This window comes from Syngnathoides biaculeatus, chromosome 18, assembly GCF_019802595.1.
Source record: "Syngnathoides biaculeatus isolate LvHL_M chromosome 18, ASM1980259v1, whole genome shotgun sequence".
Lineage (NCBI taxonomy): Eukaryota > Metazoa > Chordata > Actinopteri > Syngnathiformes > Syngnathidae > Syngnathoides > Syngnathoides biaculeatus.
This window is the reverse complement of record NC_084657.1, coordinates 2,198,450-2,217,071: the sequence shown is the minus strand read 5'-3', so window position 1 is coordinate 2,217,071 and position 18,622 is coordinate 2,198,450. Positions and strand designations below refer to the sequence as shown.

General features: G+C 40.2%; 2 protein-coding genes across 2 annotated transcripts; both read right to left on the bottom strand.

The window, feature by feature from the left end:
• Positions 1 to 54: 54 nt before the first annotated feature.
• On the bottom strand, positions 55 to 3,754 carry LOC133492032 (collagenase 3-like). The gene is made up of 10 exons (XM_061803927.1): positions 3,215 to 3,754; positions 2,827 to 3,074; positions 2,582 to 2,730; positions 2,049 to 2,177; positions 1,784 to 1,945; positions 1,562 to 1,697; positions 1,346 to 1,479; positions 724 to 883; positions 531 to 634; positions 55 to 454 (listed from the first exon to the last, which is right to left on the bottom strand). Exons 1-10 carry the CDS (start codon positions 3,305 to 3,307, stop codon positions 345 to 347), a joined length of 1,425 nt encoding a protein of 474 aa, XP_061659911.1. The 5' UTR covers positions 3,308 to 3,754; the 3' UTR covers positions 55 to 344.
• A 4,071-nt stretch (positions 3,755 to 7,825) lies between these two features.
• Positions 7,826 to 16,704, bottom strand: LOC133492035 (transcription factor 7-like 1-B). The gene is made up of 7 exons (XM_061803930.1): positions 16,472 to 16,704; positions 14,235 to 14,309; positions 14,014 to 14,072; positions 11,973 to 12,120; positions 10,486 to 10,593; positions 10,351 to 10,393; positions 7,826 to 9,799 (listed from the first exon to the last, which is right to left on the bottom strand). The coding sequence occupies exons 1-7, from the start codon at positions 16,631 to 16,633 to the stop codon at positions 9,285 to 9,287; spliced, it is 1,110 nt and encodes a 369-aa protein (XP_061659914.1). The 5' UTR covers positions 16,634 to 16,704; the 3' UTR covers positions 7,826 to 9,284.
• Between the last annotated feature and the right edge of the window lie 1,918 nt (positions 16,705 to 18,622).

The window sequence follows — 18,622 nt, the reverse complement described above, 5'->3', positions numbered from 1 at the left end:
TGCAGCGCATTAGTTGGTGCTAAAAATGATCTGACAACAAGAAATGACTAGAACTGTATTTATTATGTCTTTATTTTTCCTTTTTTGCAGTTTTTGCATCTGTACATTCAAATGTGTGGTCACCGCAGTGTGACATACAGTACAAAACATTTACAATAAAAACACTTTTTCCCATCAGACACAATTGAAGTTACTTTAACTTAATACAAACTAAAAGTGATGAAAACAATCAAAAACAATGGTCAATATTATCATAAATGTAATAAAATATGGATAGTTGAAGAAAGTATCACACAATTCAAGAGGAGTGTCTGTCCACTCATATATAAACAACGTAAGATGATCTAAAAGTTGGTGCACGGCAAAAAGTAGTTGTTTCCCAACACACGGAAAAATGTTCCAGTGCTCAAGCTGTACTCAAACATTTGGGGTCCACTGTAGATGTAGGTAAAACCTGGAGAACAGAAACCCCGTTTTAATCTTCTGTAGTTTGACAGATAATCCCAATTCCAATTGATTGTTTTCCTCACCTTTGTACTGTAATGCTGCTGTCACCTTGCCGGTCATGCCAGAAAAGGTCTCATCAACACGTTTGGGGAATCCCTTGTCCCTTTTCTTACTGGCTTCATCATAACTTTTGACAAAAAAAAAAAACAATAATTAGACCCATCCGTAAACGGTCACATGACTGTTTGATGCACTGATCATACCATTAAAACATACCTGTAGTAAGATTTACCAACAAAGAATAGCGTCTTCCCTGATTCCACATCATACAGAGCAGCATCAACTTTTTTCACATTTTTGGGCAGACCAAAAATTGTTATTGCCTTCGGATATCCTGGAACAAGGTCGTAGCCACGGAAAGCCCAAACTTGGCGACCTGCGGCAAGAAAAGCCTTTTAGGGGATGGACATCATAGATGGCGTTTTGTGGATTTAAAACATGTTGCATCGGGAGATTAAAGGTACATTCACATGAGGCAAATGCTTTGCTGGTTTAGTTCAGTCATCTTAACTATTGAGCTCTTCAGTCTGTGCTGCAGAACTGTAGTCTCTCCTGGGCCTCTGCATGACTGGACAAGTTTGGAATCAGCTGGCTAGAATGTTTGCCTCTTACTTCTGAGGTTGGGAGTTTTTTAACTCAACCCTTGCCTTTTGTCTTGCTTGCATGAGTTTTCCCCAGGTCTGGCAGCTTCCCCCCAAAAATGCATGTTAAGTCAGTTAAATACTCTTGAATGTCCCTAAATTATATTGTGAGTAGGAAAGGTTGTTTGTCTGTATGTGTGCTTCTCTTGCCCGATGACCAGTCCAGAGTCTATAAAATACAAACCAATGACACATACCTTGAAAGAGAAAAACATTCCCAGACTGTCGGCTTTCGTAAGCAGCATCAATTTTTCTGGGGGCATTGGGCCATAAGTTTGTGATGAAACTTTGCTGAGGTGTTCTGCTCTGAGGGTACACTCGCCAGAAGAACCTGAGCCCACACAAAATCTGAGTTAGGTATATCTACCTTGTTAGTGATGTGATTTGTTTTGGGTTTTCGTTTCCTGTCCTACCTGTCTTTGAAGAAAAGCATCTCTCCTCGCAGGGTGGCCACGGCATCTAGCACCATGTTTGCGTCACAAGCATCGGGAGTGGTAGGGGGCTGAGGCTTGTCAGGATTTGTATCAGGATCCACATCAGGATTGGGACCTAGGGATTATGTCGTATTATTTCAGTGATTTGTGGAAAAAAAAAACTGTGGATAATTTTTTGGAACGTAACCTGCCATTACATACCATAAAGAGACTGGATGCCATTTACGTCATCTTGCGGCAGAAGGAAGTTGGAAGGGTTAGTGTATGAGTATACGGGGTACATAAGGGCACCAGGGTCATTAGAATGCTGCAATCCTAGCGAGTGACCAAACTCATGGGCTGCCACCAGGAAGAGAACATACCCTGCACAAAAGGAGTCCGAAAATTTTCCATCATTAGTATGTTCCAAGGCTTCTTCCTAAATTACATGCACAGTATAAACACATACTCAACCTCTAAATCTCACCAGAATTGGAGCGAAAGGTGAAGGTCTCATCCTCATCAAAGTGAGCGTCTCCTCCAAGGCCAGGAGATGGAGCAAAGGCGTGGGCGAGCGTTCCATCAGGGCCATCAAAGGGGTAAGGGTCCCCGTGAACTGTTCAGAAAAACATTGTTGCCTCTGAGGTGTGCATATTTCAAGCTGTGATATGTGACCTTCCTTGTAGCGGTGATCAGAAAATCACGGAATAGCTTTCATATAATGCCTGCACTAACTTGCTACCAGCCTTGTTGTGTTTTCGTTGAGTGATACATTATGTTAAGTAACACGGATTTGGGTCATTTGAAAACAAATGTCACTCAAATATGCACCTGGCTTCATAAGACAAGTCAAATATCTTTTTGGGACGTGCCATCATTTTGAGTGGCAATCAGGAGCACCTCCAGAAATGTTTGGGGTGGAGCGATAGTTCGACAGAGCCATTCGTTGCCCCAACCAATCATCGACAATAAAATACAGCTAAAGTTGTACAAAGAAGCCTTTTAAGATGCTTGACTTACAGAGGCGACCAAACGAAATCATGATATCTGCTGTGCCGCTGTAGATTCGAGTGAATCTAAGAGGGGTAACTTTGGCCCAAACGTCCAAGGCTTTTTCAATAGAGTCATCGACTTCTGACTGGGGCATGTCTGGCGTGTAATTCTCTATCCTGCAGATTGACAAAAACGCAGAATATGAAAGACATTGATCAATGAACACAACATTTTTATTTTGTCAGCGCCATCCTGTTAAAAAAATCCTTTACCTGTATGTCAGACTATTTTTCTGCCATTTGAAGGTGCTTGGAAAAGTGGAGAACGCGGCAACCTTGTTGTCTGGGACACCACAGCGGGGCTTCTTCATCATCTCCAGTGTGTCAGCATCCAGTGTTCCTGTGATTTTTAAGCCAAAGAATCTCTGCATGTCACTCAGCTTTTTTGTGAGTGGACTGATCCCACGTCTGACAGTTGGGCCAGTTTCATCCTTTAGATCATAGAATTTTTTCAGGTAGCCCTGTAAAAAAAAAAAAGGCAATTTTATCATCAAAAATATGGTACAAGGGACAATATGTGTGGAAAAATGGATCAGATTGTCAAATCTGAGATGTCTCGCACTCTCATTTTTGAAGCAATAAGAAAGAAATTCAAACATACCTCTGCAAAATCCTGATCTTGCTCAGTCAAATATGACACAGGCCCACAGTAAACCGCAGCTGCTACAAGTACTAAAATGTAAACATTAAGCATCTTTCTTGAATAGATTCAACTTGTGCTTCTGTGGTCAACACACCTCTTATATAGTCTAAACGTCTCTTTGTTGAGAAACCGCAATCCTCCAAATATGGATGAAGAGGAAGTTTGCTTTGTGACTCACCCAACATAAAAGTTTTCCACAATAACTCGGTAATTATGAGTTGACAAATTACTCTTGGGCAAATTTACAATACAATAAATACAATAGTATTGCAATGATTCTAGCGTTATGAAATAAAATGAAAATTTTTAATATTTGCTTTAATATCTGCAACTATGCATTAATCACCTACGGACACAAATGTACACACTTACTTAATAGGATTACTCGACTAAAGTTGAAAATGATTTTCTAGAGGAATTTTTTTTCACTACAACGTAATTTTCATTTGATCTCAGTTTACAAACAATTTGAATTATAGCTACATTATTACATTTCATGTGAGCACATGTATCTTTCTGTGCATAATTTGATAAATAACAATCACTTTTTATCCTGTCTAATGGCACAGTGATGCGAAGACACAAAAAAGTATAATTTTATATTTCATTCCATATCTGGATATGAGGCTTTAAATTTAGTATCTGGTAATATGTGTATATGTATGTATGTATATATATAACTTTTTTAAGTGATAAAAACAACAGTATGTAAACAGTTTATATAGCGTCATTCATAGACAATTCTCACAAGGGAAAATACCATGATTACAACATCTTATTACATAAAAACAAAACAAAACCACTCCTTTGCCTTAACCACCCATTTCGACATTAGTTTGCTACACTGCAGTTATTGCCAAATACGGACTGGCTGAGTGTAACACAGAAACACATAGCATCATTATTACAAACTTGCAGACCATGCTTTTGGGTTTTTTATGGCCTTTTTTCTCTATTTTATAGGTTTAAATCCATATCAATTCCAGCATTGTATTAATGGATTTACCAGGCCCGATATTTAAAAACAGAAAAGTTATCTAGCGCTGAATGATTTTGTAATGCTAATATTCTCCTCTCCTTGATCAAATTGATTTTAGTAGTTTTTGTCCTGGTACTTCAATGAACTTTCAGAACTGATCTGCCTTCTGGTCTGATCTACATACCACTAGGTCAGGATTACAGCAGAAAGATTTGAGTCTTTGAGTAGTCGTAAATTTTATACCTGGTAATTTGCTAGGTAGGTAAGCTTACTACTACTACTCTGCAGTTTGTTTATTGTCATTTTGTTTGGAGGCTTTTATAATGATGATTAATCTATATTTCGCACACTGACGTTACAGAATTGATCTGTTCTGTTTTCCAGGAAAAATAAAAAATAAAAATGTAATATCCCAGCCAACATTTCCATCCATTTTAACATGGGCATGTGGGCAGGTGGGCATGGGTTCGATCTGGTTTTGGTCATAGGTTCCGCGAGGGGCGCACATGTATTAGCCCACATGGTCTTGGGTGGGTTTTGGTTGGTTGTTAGGTGGGTTCCAAATGGACATGGAAGGACCCAATGTTTGGCACCTGTGTTGGCATATTGTCACGAGGATGCGACATGGGGTTGGACCCAAATGCAGGACTTACCTGAAGAAAACCCACGCAAAACCCCACACAGGCAGGGCCGGAATGGAGTCCAATTTCTTAGAACTGTGAGGCGGATGTCCTAGAGGACACCGACGTGATTGACCAGTTCTAACCCATACCCGTATCAGGCTCTGCCATTGGTGACCAATACTAACCCATGCCCACTTAAACCATACATGACCGAGACGTAGCTGACCAGTTCTGACCTAACACTAACCTATATATAAATGTTATGGTACCCAGACATGGGAGACCAGTTTTAACCCATGCCCACGTCACTCATATAAAGCTCATATGAGACCCAGACATAGGTAACCAGCTCGAACTCATGCTCACTTAGTCCACCATAACCCTTATTGTACACGTTTGCCCAGTTCAAGCCCATGCTCACCTAGTCCACATGGAGCCTATATGAACCCAGAACCATTGCACACTTCTACCACATGCCAACTTGGTGCCCAGGAAGCCTGCATTTTCCCCACATGGTGCCCAACCAGACATATTGGCTGAGATTGGTCAAACCTCTCCTTCTAGCCAGATGGTCAGTGTTTTTAGACCAATCAAATGTATCGTGTGTGAAAACCTGCTTGAGTCCACCCTTCCAATAAAATTAGGATAACGCTGATTTTTATTATCAAAACTATCCTAATCTCCCCCTTGGAATTTTTAAACATACCCTAGTTTGAAATAGTCCTTTTTGAGATTTAATCGTATCCAGACCAATCTGAACTAGGTTAAAACGTTTTGAACAACTCAGCCCCAAGGCCAACATCTTCAGTTAATTTGGAGTCAAACCTGCGTTCAAGAATAGAAATGCCATTAGGACCCTGCTTTATAATCATAATTTGGATAGGGCAATATCTTTATAACATCAAAATACCGCTTTGAGTTAGGATACTAGATGTCTCATAACTGAAAAACTAGATGAGAGATAATCCACAGTGCCTCTGCGCAGTTGAAATTTGCACACACTACTTTGCTTCTGTTAAATCAACTGCATTAATATGCTCCATTCTGCACATAAACAGTTGTTAATAATCGATGACTAGACTAAAAGATTACTTTGCCCATTTTGAGCCAATGAAATAACTTGGTATAAGCAAGCATAGTGATAATTCATGAAGTGAAATGAGTATTGCCTGACAAGCATTTCTATGTACGTAATAGACAATATGAAAGCGAGATAAGGAAGGTGACGTAAGTGCTGCGGTGGATGACAGCAGCGACTATGAAGCCATTATGATCACGTCATTGTTCAAAGAGGCTAATTGCACATTAATGTTGTGCATGGTGAACACAGTAAAATCACTTCATCTCTGAATCCACATGCACATTCATGGGAATTATGATGAAAAAGCTACTGATGCTAATACTTGTCGACACCACCTCAATGTCATCATTATGAGACAGCTAAAAACCCACACAAGATGACCACCAAACAACACAAAACCTCCTGCTTTAGCCACTCAGGAAATGTATAACTTCTAGTTTTGACGATGTTGAAAAGGAACGAGAGCAATTTGGCCAACTATACTGTATGTAATAAGTAAAAACTCAATGGCTACAATATCAATAAAAGTCAGTCTTTGCAAAGACGATAATCCTAATGTTTTGGTGAACTTTATTTACCTTCAAAAGGACTGAGGGGGGTTAAATATTACGAATGGATGTGCTCTTTCCTCCTCAGTAGATAATGACGTGTGAGCAATTGATATTCAAGTGTAAATCCCAGATCTTGTCGTGACAAAATGTAACCAAGAAATCATTACATCAGTTCCCATTTCAACAACGTTTACGTCACATGGATGTGAAAAAGACTATTTGGTTCTGTTATTTGTGTCTGATGTCTCATCGTGTGCCATCTGTTGTGGTGTCAGATCTCGGACTGATGTGATACCTTTTGCTGGAAAAACAGAACATGAGGATATCTCGATTTCTTCAGTCACTCAAATCTAAAAACCTTTATGATCCATGTTAGTGATATAGTTCCGTGGTAGTTCCGTGTGATCTCTGCAATTCAGAATGGAAATACAAAACTACCTTGTTGCATTCAGTTAATCTATAACATCCACCACAGTCCTGCACTGAATCGCTTGTTGGTACTCGATAATGAGGTAGCAGAGATTGAGCATTTTACCTATGAACGGAGGTTGCGCGAACCATAAAAAAGGACAAACCATGCGGGGTTGGAAGGAGGAGGAGGAGGAGGAGGAGAAGGCCAGAAATGACTAGAGGACTTTCCTGTGCTTGCATTGCCTTTGGGTGCTCCTTCCACAGTCCAAAATGTGTTTGGGTACATCACACCACAAAAACACCTTGGAGGACAACAGGCACAGACCTGTTGCAGCATCCTGCACTCAGGTAGATAGAAAAAAGGATGTCATTATAAAAGACAGACAGACTGTACCAGAAATGTTTTACAATGCTTTCTGCCTTCACCCAGCTTCAGCTAATAACTGTACTCGATGTTAGGAGTGTAACAATATGTGTGTTTGTTTTCAGAATGTTTGGTGCGGAATAGTCAGCATGTTATAGGGACATGGTAGTTCCCACTCAGCAACATGAGGTAGTGGAAAGTATGTATTCTCTATATTCTGTCTTACTCCATAAACAAATAGTCTCTGACCCACAGTTTACACGCAAGTTGTTTTGCATGCTGTTCCCCTTCCGTACCAAATGTGACCCAACAAAACAAATCACTGAGTCTTGATGACGACCCTTTTCCTAAATGATCCTGTTCAGCCGCAACGAGTCAGACAAATCGGAGGCCAGATAGAAGCAAGATTCGTTTATTTGGTAGTTCTAAATGACGAATCTTAAACTCGACTGTGTGCCATTGTAGAATCTGAATCCGGAAGACTGATATATTGTTTTATTGTTGTTGTACAGAGTAGAGGTACATACTGTAGTCAATGAAATGCAGCTGGCATTCAAATCACAAGTGCAAAAATAAATAATTACATACTGCAGCATAAGTGACGCATCACCTGTTATGGATAATGATAAACAGTGAAGTTACAAAATACAAAACCCTCAAGTATGTTGTAGTATGTCTACATGTTTGGAGGCTAAAAACATATTTACAGATTATATACAGATGAAAATAACAGTTTCGGAGGTTCAGTCTGTGAAGCATATGAAAGCGCAACCATCAAGTATATTGTACTTGGTGAAAGAGTGCAATGATGCTACAGTAAAGTTTGACGAGATTAACGTTGGATATAACAAAATTTTACTGTTACAATGGCCTTAGTGTTGTGCTTTTCACACATTACTACAATGTATGTCATTAGTGTATTTCATCCGTCCATCCATTATCTTTATCCTTATCCTGACAAGGCTTACAGGCGTGCTGGAGCCTGTCCCAGCCACAACAAGCGGCAAGATACACAATGACAACAAAGTAAGATGACATGACGTGACGCTCTTCGTTCGATCTACCCTAATGCATGCGAGCAAAAATGTTGTGAAGATGTGGGAAGGAAAATGAATCATAGCTATTGCACAAAACATTGGTTAAAGAGCCAGTTCAACCACATGGAATGTCCTGAAAAGAGGAAGGAAAATGAAACATTGCTGGGAGTAAATACTGTAAAAAAAAAAAATTACACCAAAGGGCAAAGCTAAAGACTGCCAAAATAAAACAGTTCATCAGGGGCAAGAAGTGGAATGTATTAGATTGGTCTCAAAGTTAAAGCAGTAGACGATGTATTTTACCTGTTCAAAATACTTGCCCCAGAACACCTGAGTCTGTGGTGAAGGCATAAAAAAAAAAAAACTGCTTGCCAATGAAAGGATTTTTAAGACCAGTGCTTTTGCTCACCTAAACAAGAAGTCTTAACTTTTGTCTCTATACATCCAAATGTTTTCAGTCTACAGCAGAAATGAATGACATTTACCTCAGTTTAAAAAACTTTTGGAGATGAATTCATGTCTGAACGACACTACACGGGAGAAAAGAAAATCTGTATTGGGCCAGTTCATTAATAAATTGTATATGGATCCTTTCTACGGTAGGTGTAAGGCAACAGGCAGGAGCCAATGTCTTGAAGCACAGACCGAGGTGGTAGCTGTCTGATGAAATGAATACTTAATGAAGATATGAATAATGTCCATAAGCACAGTTCAGATATTGCATTCGAGCTGCTTGCTTTGTTGTCCATTCTCATGAGAAACCGGTGGCCTCTCATAACAAAATAAAGTGCTGAGGCATGTGATTGCCCTTGATTAAAACGCTATACAAAACAACAAAAAAGTTTGTAAACGTTGATGATTCATGAACAATTGTGAGTAAAAACCACAAACAGTAAAGTCTGTCGTGCAGTTTGAAAATGCTCCAATCGCACTTGATTTGTCTTCATAGGTTGGCTCCATCATCGCAGCCCTTGCAGAACTCTCAACAACCTCCCGTATCGGGGGCAGTGATTCCTAAACCCTCAAAGACGCAGTGGAGCCTGTCTGTGCCTAACTGTGCAGTCGAGGGCTTGTTCTGAAAACGTTCCAGTAAGCTTTGGAGCTCTTCTTCTAAATTCAGCGCTGCAGAAGACTGCTCTGTCTGTGTGGTGGAGGACTCTTCCTCAAATCGCTCCAATATTACATGGAGCTCTTCCTCCAAACTCTGAGGCTCAGTTGAATTCACAGTCAAGGGTCGGGTGTGTTTGTCGTGGGCCAGGGGCATGTAATTGACACCACTCAGAATCTGTGAAAACTCCATCCCGGATGTAGTCGGAGCTGCTGGAGGCATGAAGTTATGCACGAAAGCGGGAAGGTTGGCTTTCTGTTGCTGCTGTTGTAAACATGCGATGTTGCTCACAGACTGCGACTCGCCCTGTGTTGGGTATCGTTCGGGCCCCATCATGCCCGTCTGGACCGGAGCCACACACATCCTTGTGGGCTGTGGAGCTTCGGGATCTTGTTGAACAAGAAAGATAGCAATCAGAACACAACAAAACTTTTCTTTTTTGAGTGTTTAAGGCAAAATAACCCCAGCCATAATCACCTAAAGCTGCTTTGTTTTACATCATTTAAAAGTCACTTTGTGACCAAGGACCCTGAACGCAATCAACACTTTGTCCTGTTTTTACCAAGCGGTACAGTTCCACGCAGTACCCATTGCTCTGCAGATTTGCTACATGAAGTGCAGGATTAGAGGAAATTCAGGAAGCAAATATCTGATAATAACCATGTTGGTACTCAAATGACCGACATATTCTGTCGAGTAATTGTGGGATTTTGACAAACCCAAGATCATTTCGACAAACCTAAAATAACGAAAAATAGCTTTGCAAGGTGAGAACTGCACATTTACTCAATAACAAATTCGACGCATATACGCTGTAACTGAAATGCAATGTTTACTCCCGGAATTGAGTGAAAATAGTACCAAACCAAATGTAAATAACGTATAATAATGTTTATTATTGAACTGGGCGACGATAAATGCAGTCTAAACAAAGGATTACCTGTAACAGTGGCAGTGCCCCTCATCCTCTTCCTCTTTTTGCCCTTCACAATGAGAATTGCAATCAGAAATCAGCAAACAAACAATACTTCCACGTTACCATTTGGTGTGCGGTCACGCGACATATTGGACATACGTAGTTATCACACATTGACCAGTTGGGATACAACTGGGCATGACGTCGCCTCTCGACGTCTGCCTCCTCGTAGTATTTGGCCTGGTCTTGCTGCGGTAGTGAGTTCCACTGTGGACGCATACCAACAGTGTCAATGTAAACATACGCAGGTAAAAATAGTTCAACGAGTACCCCGGATGGAGCGGATTTGCTGAACATGTGCAGGATTGGCCCATGACAATGTGACAAATGAAGACATGTTAAATTAACTTGTAAAACTGGTTGAAACTGGTGAGTTGCTAAACAGAAAAAGAGAAAGTAAAAGTTCAAATCATTTCTACATGCATGTATAATTGTCACATATTTACTTCCTCTTGTTTTAAGATTAAGCTCTATTTTTGCTTTGTAAATTATTCAGCATTGTAAAGTTGTGCGCGCTCAACCGTTACCATGGCAACCAGTTGTTGTCAAACAATGGATCGTGCGACAATGATGGGGAAAAAAAAAAACATGCTGTCACCTGGTGCTGCTTTTAGGCTAACCAAAGGATTGCTTGAGGTATTTTCCTGTACTTTTAATAAGATACAGCTCACAAGCAGGCAACTTTGTTTCGCCACTTCATCGAATATTCTCCAAAAAGTCTTGGGAATAATTCTGGTGTTTGTTTAGTTTTTTTTTTTTGCAATCCAAACATAAGAGGTCCTTTATATTCTATGTTATGTTTTGTGTTCTATGTTATGTTGTTCAGTACTGGTTTTCACCTTGCAACTGTTCTTTGGATGCCATTTATCCCCCACTCTCTTCCTTATTGTTGAGTCATTACTACCGACTTTAACTAAAGCAAGTGTGGTTGCAGTTCTTTAGCTGTTGTGTTGTGTTTCTTTGAGACCTCCTGGACGACCCTTTTCTTTACTCTTGGGGTCAATTTTTAGACTGGCCACTTGAAGATTCAACACTGTGTACCTATGTATTCTGGATTTGATGGCTCACTGTGGTTCACTGGAGTCCTAAAGCTTTAGAAATGACTTTGTAACCCTTTCCAGAGCAATAGATTCCATTTACTATATTTCTTATCTATTCTTGAATTTCTTTGGATCATGACGTTTTGCTGTAGCTTTTTGAGAACTTTTCCTTGACTTCATTTTATTAGAAATATTCTGTTGAAGTCATTTTTTGATTGACCAGGGCTGGAGGTAATCAGGCTTGGATGTGGTCAGTGAAAATGTACTCAGCTATACAAAAACTAAAATTATCCCTAATTACATCATGATTCAACAAGCGGGAATAAAGAGAAAATTAGCGTTCAATATTGTTTTAGCTTCATAAAATCACATTCAAGACTACATTTATGTTTACATGTTCTGATATTTGTTTAATGATATTCAACATCATAGTGATATTAAGCAAAGTTAGGCAAGATACAAAAATAAAATTAAAAAAAAAAAACAACCCAACCCTGTATCCCAAAAAATAGTTTGGCATTATGATCGTCTGGACGACACACTTACCATTTCTCCCAGGATGACATTTACTGACGCGCTGTCTTTCTTGTCCAGTTTTCCCATGAGTGCTTTGCGATGCTTCCTTGCAAACACCATGAAGGCATTTGGTGGCTTCTTTATGTACTGATGCTCTACCTCATCGTCTGCATCTCTCCTATTAACAAAGTCAAGACAAAGTTATAATTTTTTACCCTGTGAAGCAGAAAAAGAAGAAAAGAGACTAAAATATCAGAAGACTAAAACCAGCACTATGGTGTACTTTCATTCAAGTTAGTCTAAGGACAGCTTTTATGGTTTTCACGTACTTTGTCAATTGAAAAACAAAAACTACATGGAGAGCAGCGCAGCTCATCAACTTTATTTGTTCATGTTTAAAGAAAACTTTCCGATAAGAAATGGATATACATTCAAATTCATCTCAAATCCATCCATCTTGTTTCGCCGCATATCCTCACAAGGGTCACGGGGAGTGCTGGAGCCTATCCCAGCTGTCAGTGGGCAGGAGGCAGGGTACACCCTGAACTGGTTGCCAGCCGATCGCAGGGCACATCGAGACAAACAATCACATTCACACTTAGGGGCAATTTCGAGTGTCCAATTATTTTCACACGTTTTTGGGTTTGTGGGAGAAAACCAGAGTGTCTGGAGGAAACCCACGAAGGCACGGGGAGAACATGCAATCTCCACACAGCCGGGGCCGGGATTTAACCCGGGTACTCAGAACTGTAAGGCCAACACTTTACCAGCTGATCCACTGTGCCGCCCATCTCAAATCCATTAACTGTATAAACAAATTGGCCACTGCGCTGTATGTCCATTTTCTCCTGCTTATCCTGTTTAAGTTTCAAAAGCGAGGTGGGGGCGTAGGGTTGGGGTTAGGATTATGGTCCTGGCTGACTTTGGGTGCACCGTGGAGGGATTCCCAGCAAACCACACATAGGCAACCATTCACTCATATTCATCATCCATCCATCCATTTTCTTAGCCGCTTGTCCTCACGAGGGTCGCGGGGAGGGCTGGAGCCTATCCCAGCTGTCAACGGACAGGGGGCAGGGTACACCCTGAACTGGTTGCCAGCCAATCGCAGGGCACATAGAGACAAAAAATAGGCACTCCCAATCACACCTAGGGGCAATTTAGAGTCTCCAATCAATGTTGCATGTTTTTGGGATGTGGGAGGAAACCGGCGTTCCTGGGGAAAACCCACGCAGCCAGGGGGGAGAACATGCAAACTACACACACGCGGTGCCGGGATTTGAACCCCAGTCCTCAGAACTGTGAGGCCAACGCTCCAACCAGTGCCGCCTCATCTTCATCATCTACGGCTAATTTAGAGGCTTCAATTTACCTACAATGCATGTTTCTAAAATGCAAGCACACCACTGTGCCACCAATCACTTTATAATTACATGAACAAAATACAACCTCAACTCTGACGACGCGTAGTGTTTTGGGAAGTTTAGGAGAATTTCTAAAAAGCATCTCCTCATATTTTTTATCTCCTTATTCACCATTCCAGTGTAAAAAGAAGTTAACCATTTTTAATATAAAAAAAGGAAAAGCAACACTCACTGTTACTTTGACGGTGCGTGATTGATTCCGACATGGTGAAGAGGGTGCTTATATTGATTTACATTAGGATTAACAGCAGGCTTTTAAAATTTCTTTTAAGAAAAAAAACAACAACTTAGCAATAGTCATATTGACATTAACAGCACAAATAGAGATGCGTGTAGTTGTCTGCTTCCCATATTGCATAAGTTACATTTCTAGTTCTAGACATTGTATACCTTTCTGTGGTGGCATTAGCCCCACCCACCCCACCCCCAAAAAAGCAGAACCCATTTTTTTCACCAAGCAGAAGCGTCACGAGATTTGCCCAAGTGAGAATCGTTGAGGTTTCATCTGACAACGTGCACGATGGTTGTTTGAACCCCAAGATATAATTGATTGAAAAACTGGTTGAACTCTGAACAGGGGTGTTCTGCTTTTGAAGGTTCACTGTTTATCAATACAGTATTGCTGTTTAATACATATTTTCACTTACAGAAACACACCGGGAGTGAGATTTTGGTTCCCAGGCATCATCATTGTTGTGCCTCCCATCTGAAAAAAACAAAAAAAAAAAAAAAACAGGAGGAAAAAAAGACAGATGAAAAGAGTACAAATAGATGAAGCAAAAACTCGTGTGGCTAGATATTGTTTTGGGTTTTTTTTTTTGGATTGTTTAATCCCCCAAAATGTATGTTTGGCCAAGCAAAGTTTTACCATTTGTGGAGGAGCAGCAAAATTGACTGATGCTGGAGGAACGAAGTTTTGCACAGGCCACCAATATGGCACCTGCTGTGGAAAATACGAGGGGTTACACGACCATATTATGGGATCATCACAACGTTACATAAAACATAAATGCATTTACCGCATCTATCTATCTATCTATCTATCTATCTATCTATCTATCTATCTATCTATCTATCTATCTATCTATCTATCTATCTATCTATCTATCTATCTATCTATCTATCTAGCTATCTATCTATCTCAAAAAAGAGTTTATTGCAACGCCGATCTCCAAGTCTCGCGGGATCACACGCAATCTCACAAAACCGAATTAGAAACACGTCAGAGTACGCGTTGAACTTTCCCAAGTGCTCCAGAAGGTTGCTGGAGCTAAAGAGCCTTTTAAAACGGCGATGTTCTCAGAAAAAAAAAAAAAAAAAAATTCCTTTGGAAAATACTTTTTGCCGTCGACATAAAACGGCTGGTAAGACGTTTTTGTTTTTATAAACAGTCGCTTCTGTGTTTGTTTGATTGGCTGCTTTGTCTTCCATGTCAGCATTCTCGCAGTCATGTCTCGGGATAAACGGGCATTGCCCACACACATGTCATAAATATTAAATACCTTCATCATTTAAGATTGTCAGCCCGCCAGTTTTGGACCCTAAAATCAGGACGAATCCACTTTTAACACACACAAAACCAAAGGACAATCATATATGATACTCTTATAAGACTTTTAAGATTGGGTGGCACTGGTTAGAGCATTGACCTCACAGTTATGAGGTCCGGGATTCAAATCTGGGCCCCGCCTGTGTGGGGTTTGCGTGTTCTCCCTGCGCCCGTGTGGGTTTTCTCTGGGCACTCCAGTTTCCACCCACATCCCAAAAACATGCATTCATTGGAGACTAAATTCACTCTAGGTGTGATTACGAGTGTCAAATTGAGTGTGAATGGCTATTTGTTTCTACGTGTCCTGCGATTGGCTGGCAACCAGTTCATGGTGTACCTCACCTCCTGCCCGATGACAGCTGGGATTGTCTCCAACATTTCCGCAATCCTTGTGAGAATAAGCAGCTCAGGAAAAAAATGGATGGATGGACAAAAACAGGCTGATAAGTCTTCAATTGTGTGCTTGACCTTTCACTCATCTTTCACTTGGGACTGCAGTATGAGGCCAGCAAATGTAGCGGTTGTTCCCTTGCTCAATGACACATGGGCAGCGCTTACGAATCAACGTGACCTTTTGCAATTTATTTTAGTCATCGCTTAATCTGATGATTTTTTTTACTTGGATGAACTGATGAAACAACTTTTGAACATTTTCACCCATTTAAGCCACAATAGGACATTATTTTTCATATTAATGGTGCAGAAAATGCACAAAATTAAATTGATTTATGATTCGGTTCATCGTTTGGTCTGTAGCATGTCAGAAATTGGGCCAAAATCTTAATCATTGTTTTCCAAAGTAAAATCAAATGTTTGCAAATATCTCATTATGATGAAACACAAAGATATTAAGTCTGCTTTCAAGGAAGACAACAGAAATCTGAGTATTTACAATAGGTGCAAAGGATTTGGAAAAATTTAAGTTAGACAAGGTCTCCAAACGATCTATTGTCAAAATAGTTGATGAATTCGGTAATCAATTAATTTTGAAACTCACGCAACTATTTCTTTCACTGTTTTAAATTTTATTGCAGTGATTACTGTTTACCTTTGGGCTAATAATTACTTTCAGCCTTTCGAAGGGATGTACTGTACATACCAGCAAAAACAGCCAACGGAAGCAGAATAAAACACTGAAAAGTACAGCGCGGGAAGCAAGAGAACTTGAAGTCGGAAAAATACACCAAGCAACCATTGTGATTTACACTGTCAGGTGGTAGTAATTCAAGATTGTTTTGCTTTTGTGGGTATACTTTAGTGGTGTACAAGTGTACTGCATCATCGTGAAAGCAGACAGATTTTTTTTTTTTTTTTTTTTTTTTTTAATGCACAGTACTGCGTGTTACTTACTACTTGGCAATTTTGTACTGGTGCACAACCTGAACAAGTCCCTCACAAATCAAAAGCATGCATTACGACAACCAAGCCAAAACCCACCATACTTTGAAAATATAAGACAAGGGTACTGCGTACTTATCTCCGATGTCAATAAACGTAAGTTGTAGTATGTTGGGAGCAATACACTCGCAAAGTCCCCTTGTAACGCTCTTTGTTACCTGGCCGTGACTGTAAAATCCCGCAGCGCTGTTCATGTAAACCTGCGGCAGGACTGGCTGCGGCCCATTGAACAGGTCCGGGCCGGCCAGGGTCGGACCTTGCAAGGCTTGGTAATTGAAGCGCACGTCTCTGGGATCACAACTGGGCCACATCTGATCCATTTTGTCACTCGGGTGGTTCTCACCTCGCGGTGCATGCACATCTCAAACTCAGGTGACTGCGTTCACGTAACACGCGCAGATGGGATGACGGAATTGACAAGAGTTTTGTAGGCGACCACATCAACTTTCACTTAATTAAAACGTATTCCGTGACACCGACACTTACACACACGTTTAAACTGTACAAGATCACGTCATGTATTTATGACGTCCCACGCGTCAGCCGTCAGGATTTTCCATGCGCGGAGGGTCACATTTGTCCTCCAATGTCCTGCACATTCGCCACGGATCTCTTTATTTTTTTTTTTTTACATGATTTTGATTGTTTTATATGACTGATTTTATTAATTATGCAGCTGAAAAAAAAAAACCTAAACGTTAAATAGAACACGGCTAATAATAATTAGAAGTTGTAGTACAGTTATTATTGGTGTGGCTTAATATGGTGTGTAAAATTTCGAGTTGGGAAAATACGGTGTAGATAAACTACCTTTGCATACCATTTTTCTGACAATAATATAACGGACTGGTCTCAAACCCAAGCTCATGGGCAACTTCTGGCCCACCACATCATTCTATGTGGCCCGCAATAGCAAATCACTTGTGACAACGTCCAGGACTCTTGCTCGAATCTTTTCTGAACTCTTAAATTGTCATGTCATAAATAATGTTGAGCTGTTGCAGACATTTCTTGTTACCAAATAATAACTTGAGCACTAAATGGACAAACATGTAGTTATCCATTAATTTTTGTGATGAGGCAATGAAACAAGAAATAGTTTCACAGTCATTATGGCCCTCTTTCGGGAAACTGCACTATTAATACTTCCTCGATCCATTTTAAATCCTGGCTGCAGATTTAAAGTGAATTCAATTCAGCCAAGAAGCTACACAAACTAATATTCCAAACGTTCGAATGTCTCTTCACAAGCACTTCTTTCCTTCTCTGTGACTGCTCATCCAAGTTCTTGGTCTTTTTGGAATCCCCAGAATGAGTCACATCACACGTCAAAGATGTTTAACGTGGCATTGTCTGATTTGGGTTTATGGTTGTAAAATTCAATGACGTGTTCCAGTGCTTGTGTATACAATAAAACACTTGAATCACTAACTTTAGTGAGTAAGGACTGACCTCAAGCTCAATGTTTTCATACTACCAAGTTATTTTGATCTCAGCACACCTGTAGGCTGGTGTCATGAGTCATGATTCCAGTAAAACCCCATTCATGCAAATGTGACACATTTGGCAACACACTATAATGATTCAAATATTGTTACCTATTTAATGAAGTGTTAATTAAGTGTAATGTCAGGATACTGAAGGAAGAACGTCATACTGAAAAAAATATCAAGAATTATACAATACACAGCATATACAGTATATCTGTATACAGCATGTAGTTGTATAAAATTTCAACATGAACTCATGTCCAGTTCAACACGCCTTGATACAAAATGTCTTTTTTGGTCTCTGCAGCCTGATTAATGTTTAGCTTTATCTGCCGCAAGACAAGTGATGACAAGTTTTACATACCATTGTTTTCAGAGCTTTGCACGTGATCCTTTGGGCTATGTCATGTTTGTACTGCTTATCCTGTTCAGGGTATACAGTGAAGAAAATGAGTATTTGAACACCCTGCTATATTGCAAGTTCTCCCAATTACAAAATCATGGAGGGGTGTGATATTTTCATCATAGGTGCATGTCCTCTGTGAGAAATAATCTAAAAAGAAAATCCAGCAATCACAATGTATGATTTTTTTTTAAACGATTTATTTGTGTGATACAGCTGCAAATAAGTAGTTGACCTCCTGTCCATCAGCGAGAATTCTGACCCACAAAGACCTGCTAGTCCACCTCCACTCCATGTATTATCCTGAATCAGATGCACCTGTGTGAGGTCGTCAGCTGCATAAAGACACCCGTCCGCCCCATATAATCAGGAAGACTCAAACTTGTAACATGGCCAAGACCAAAGAGCTGTCCAAA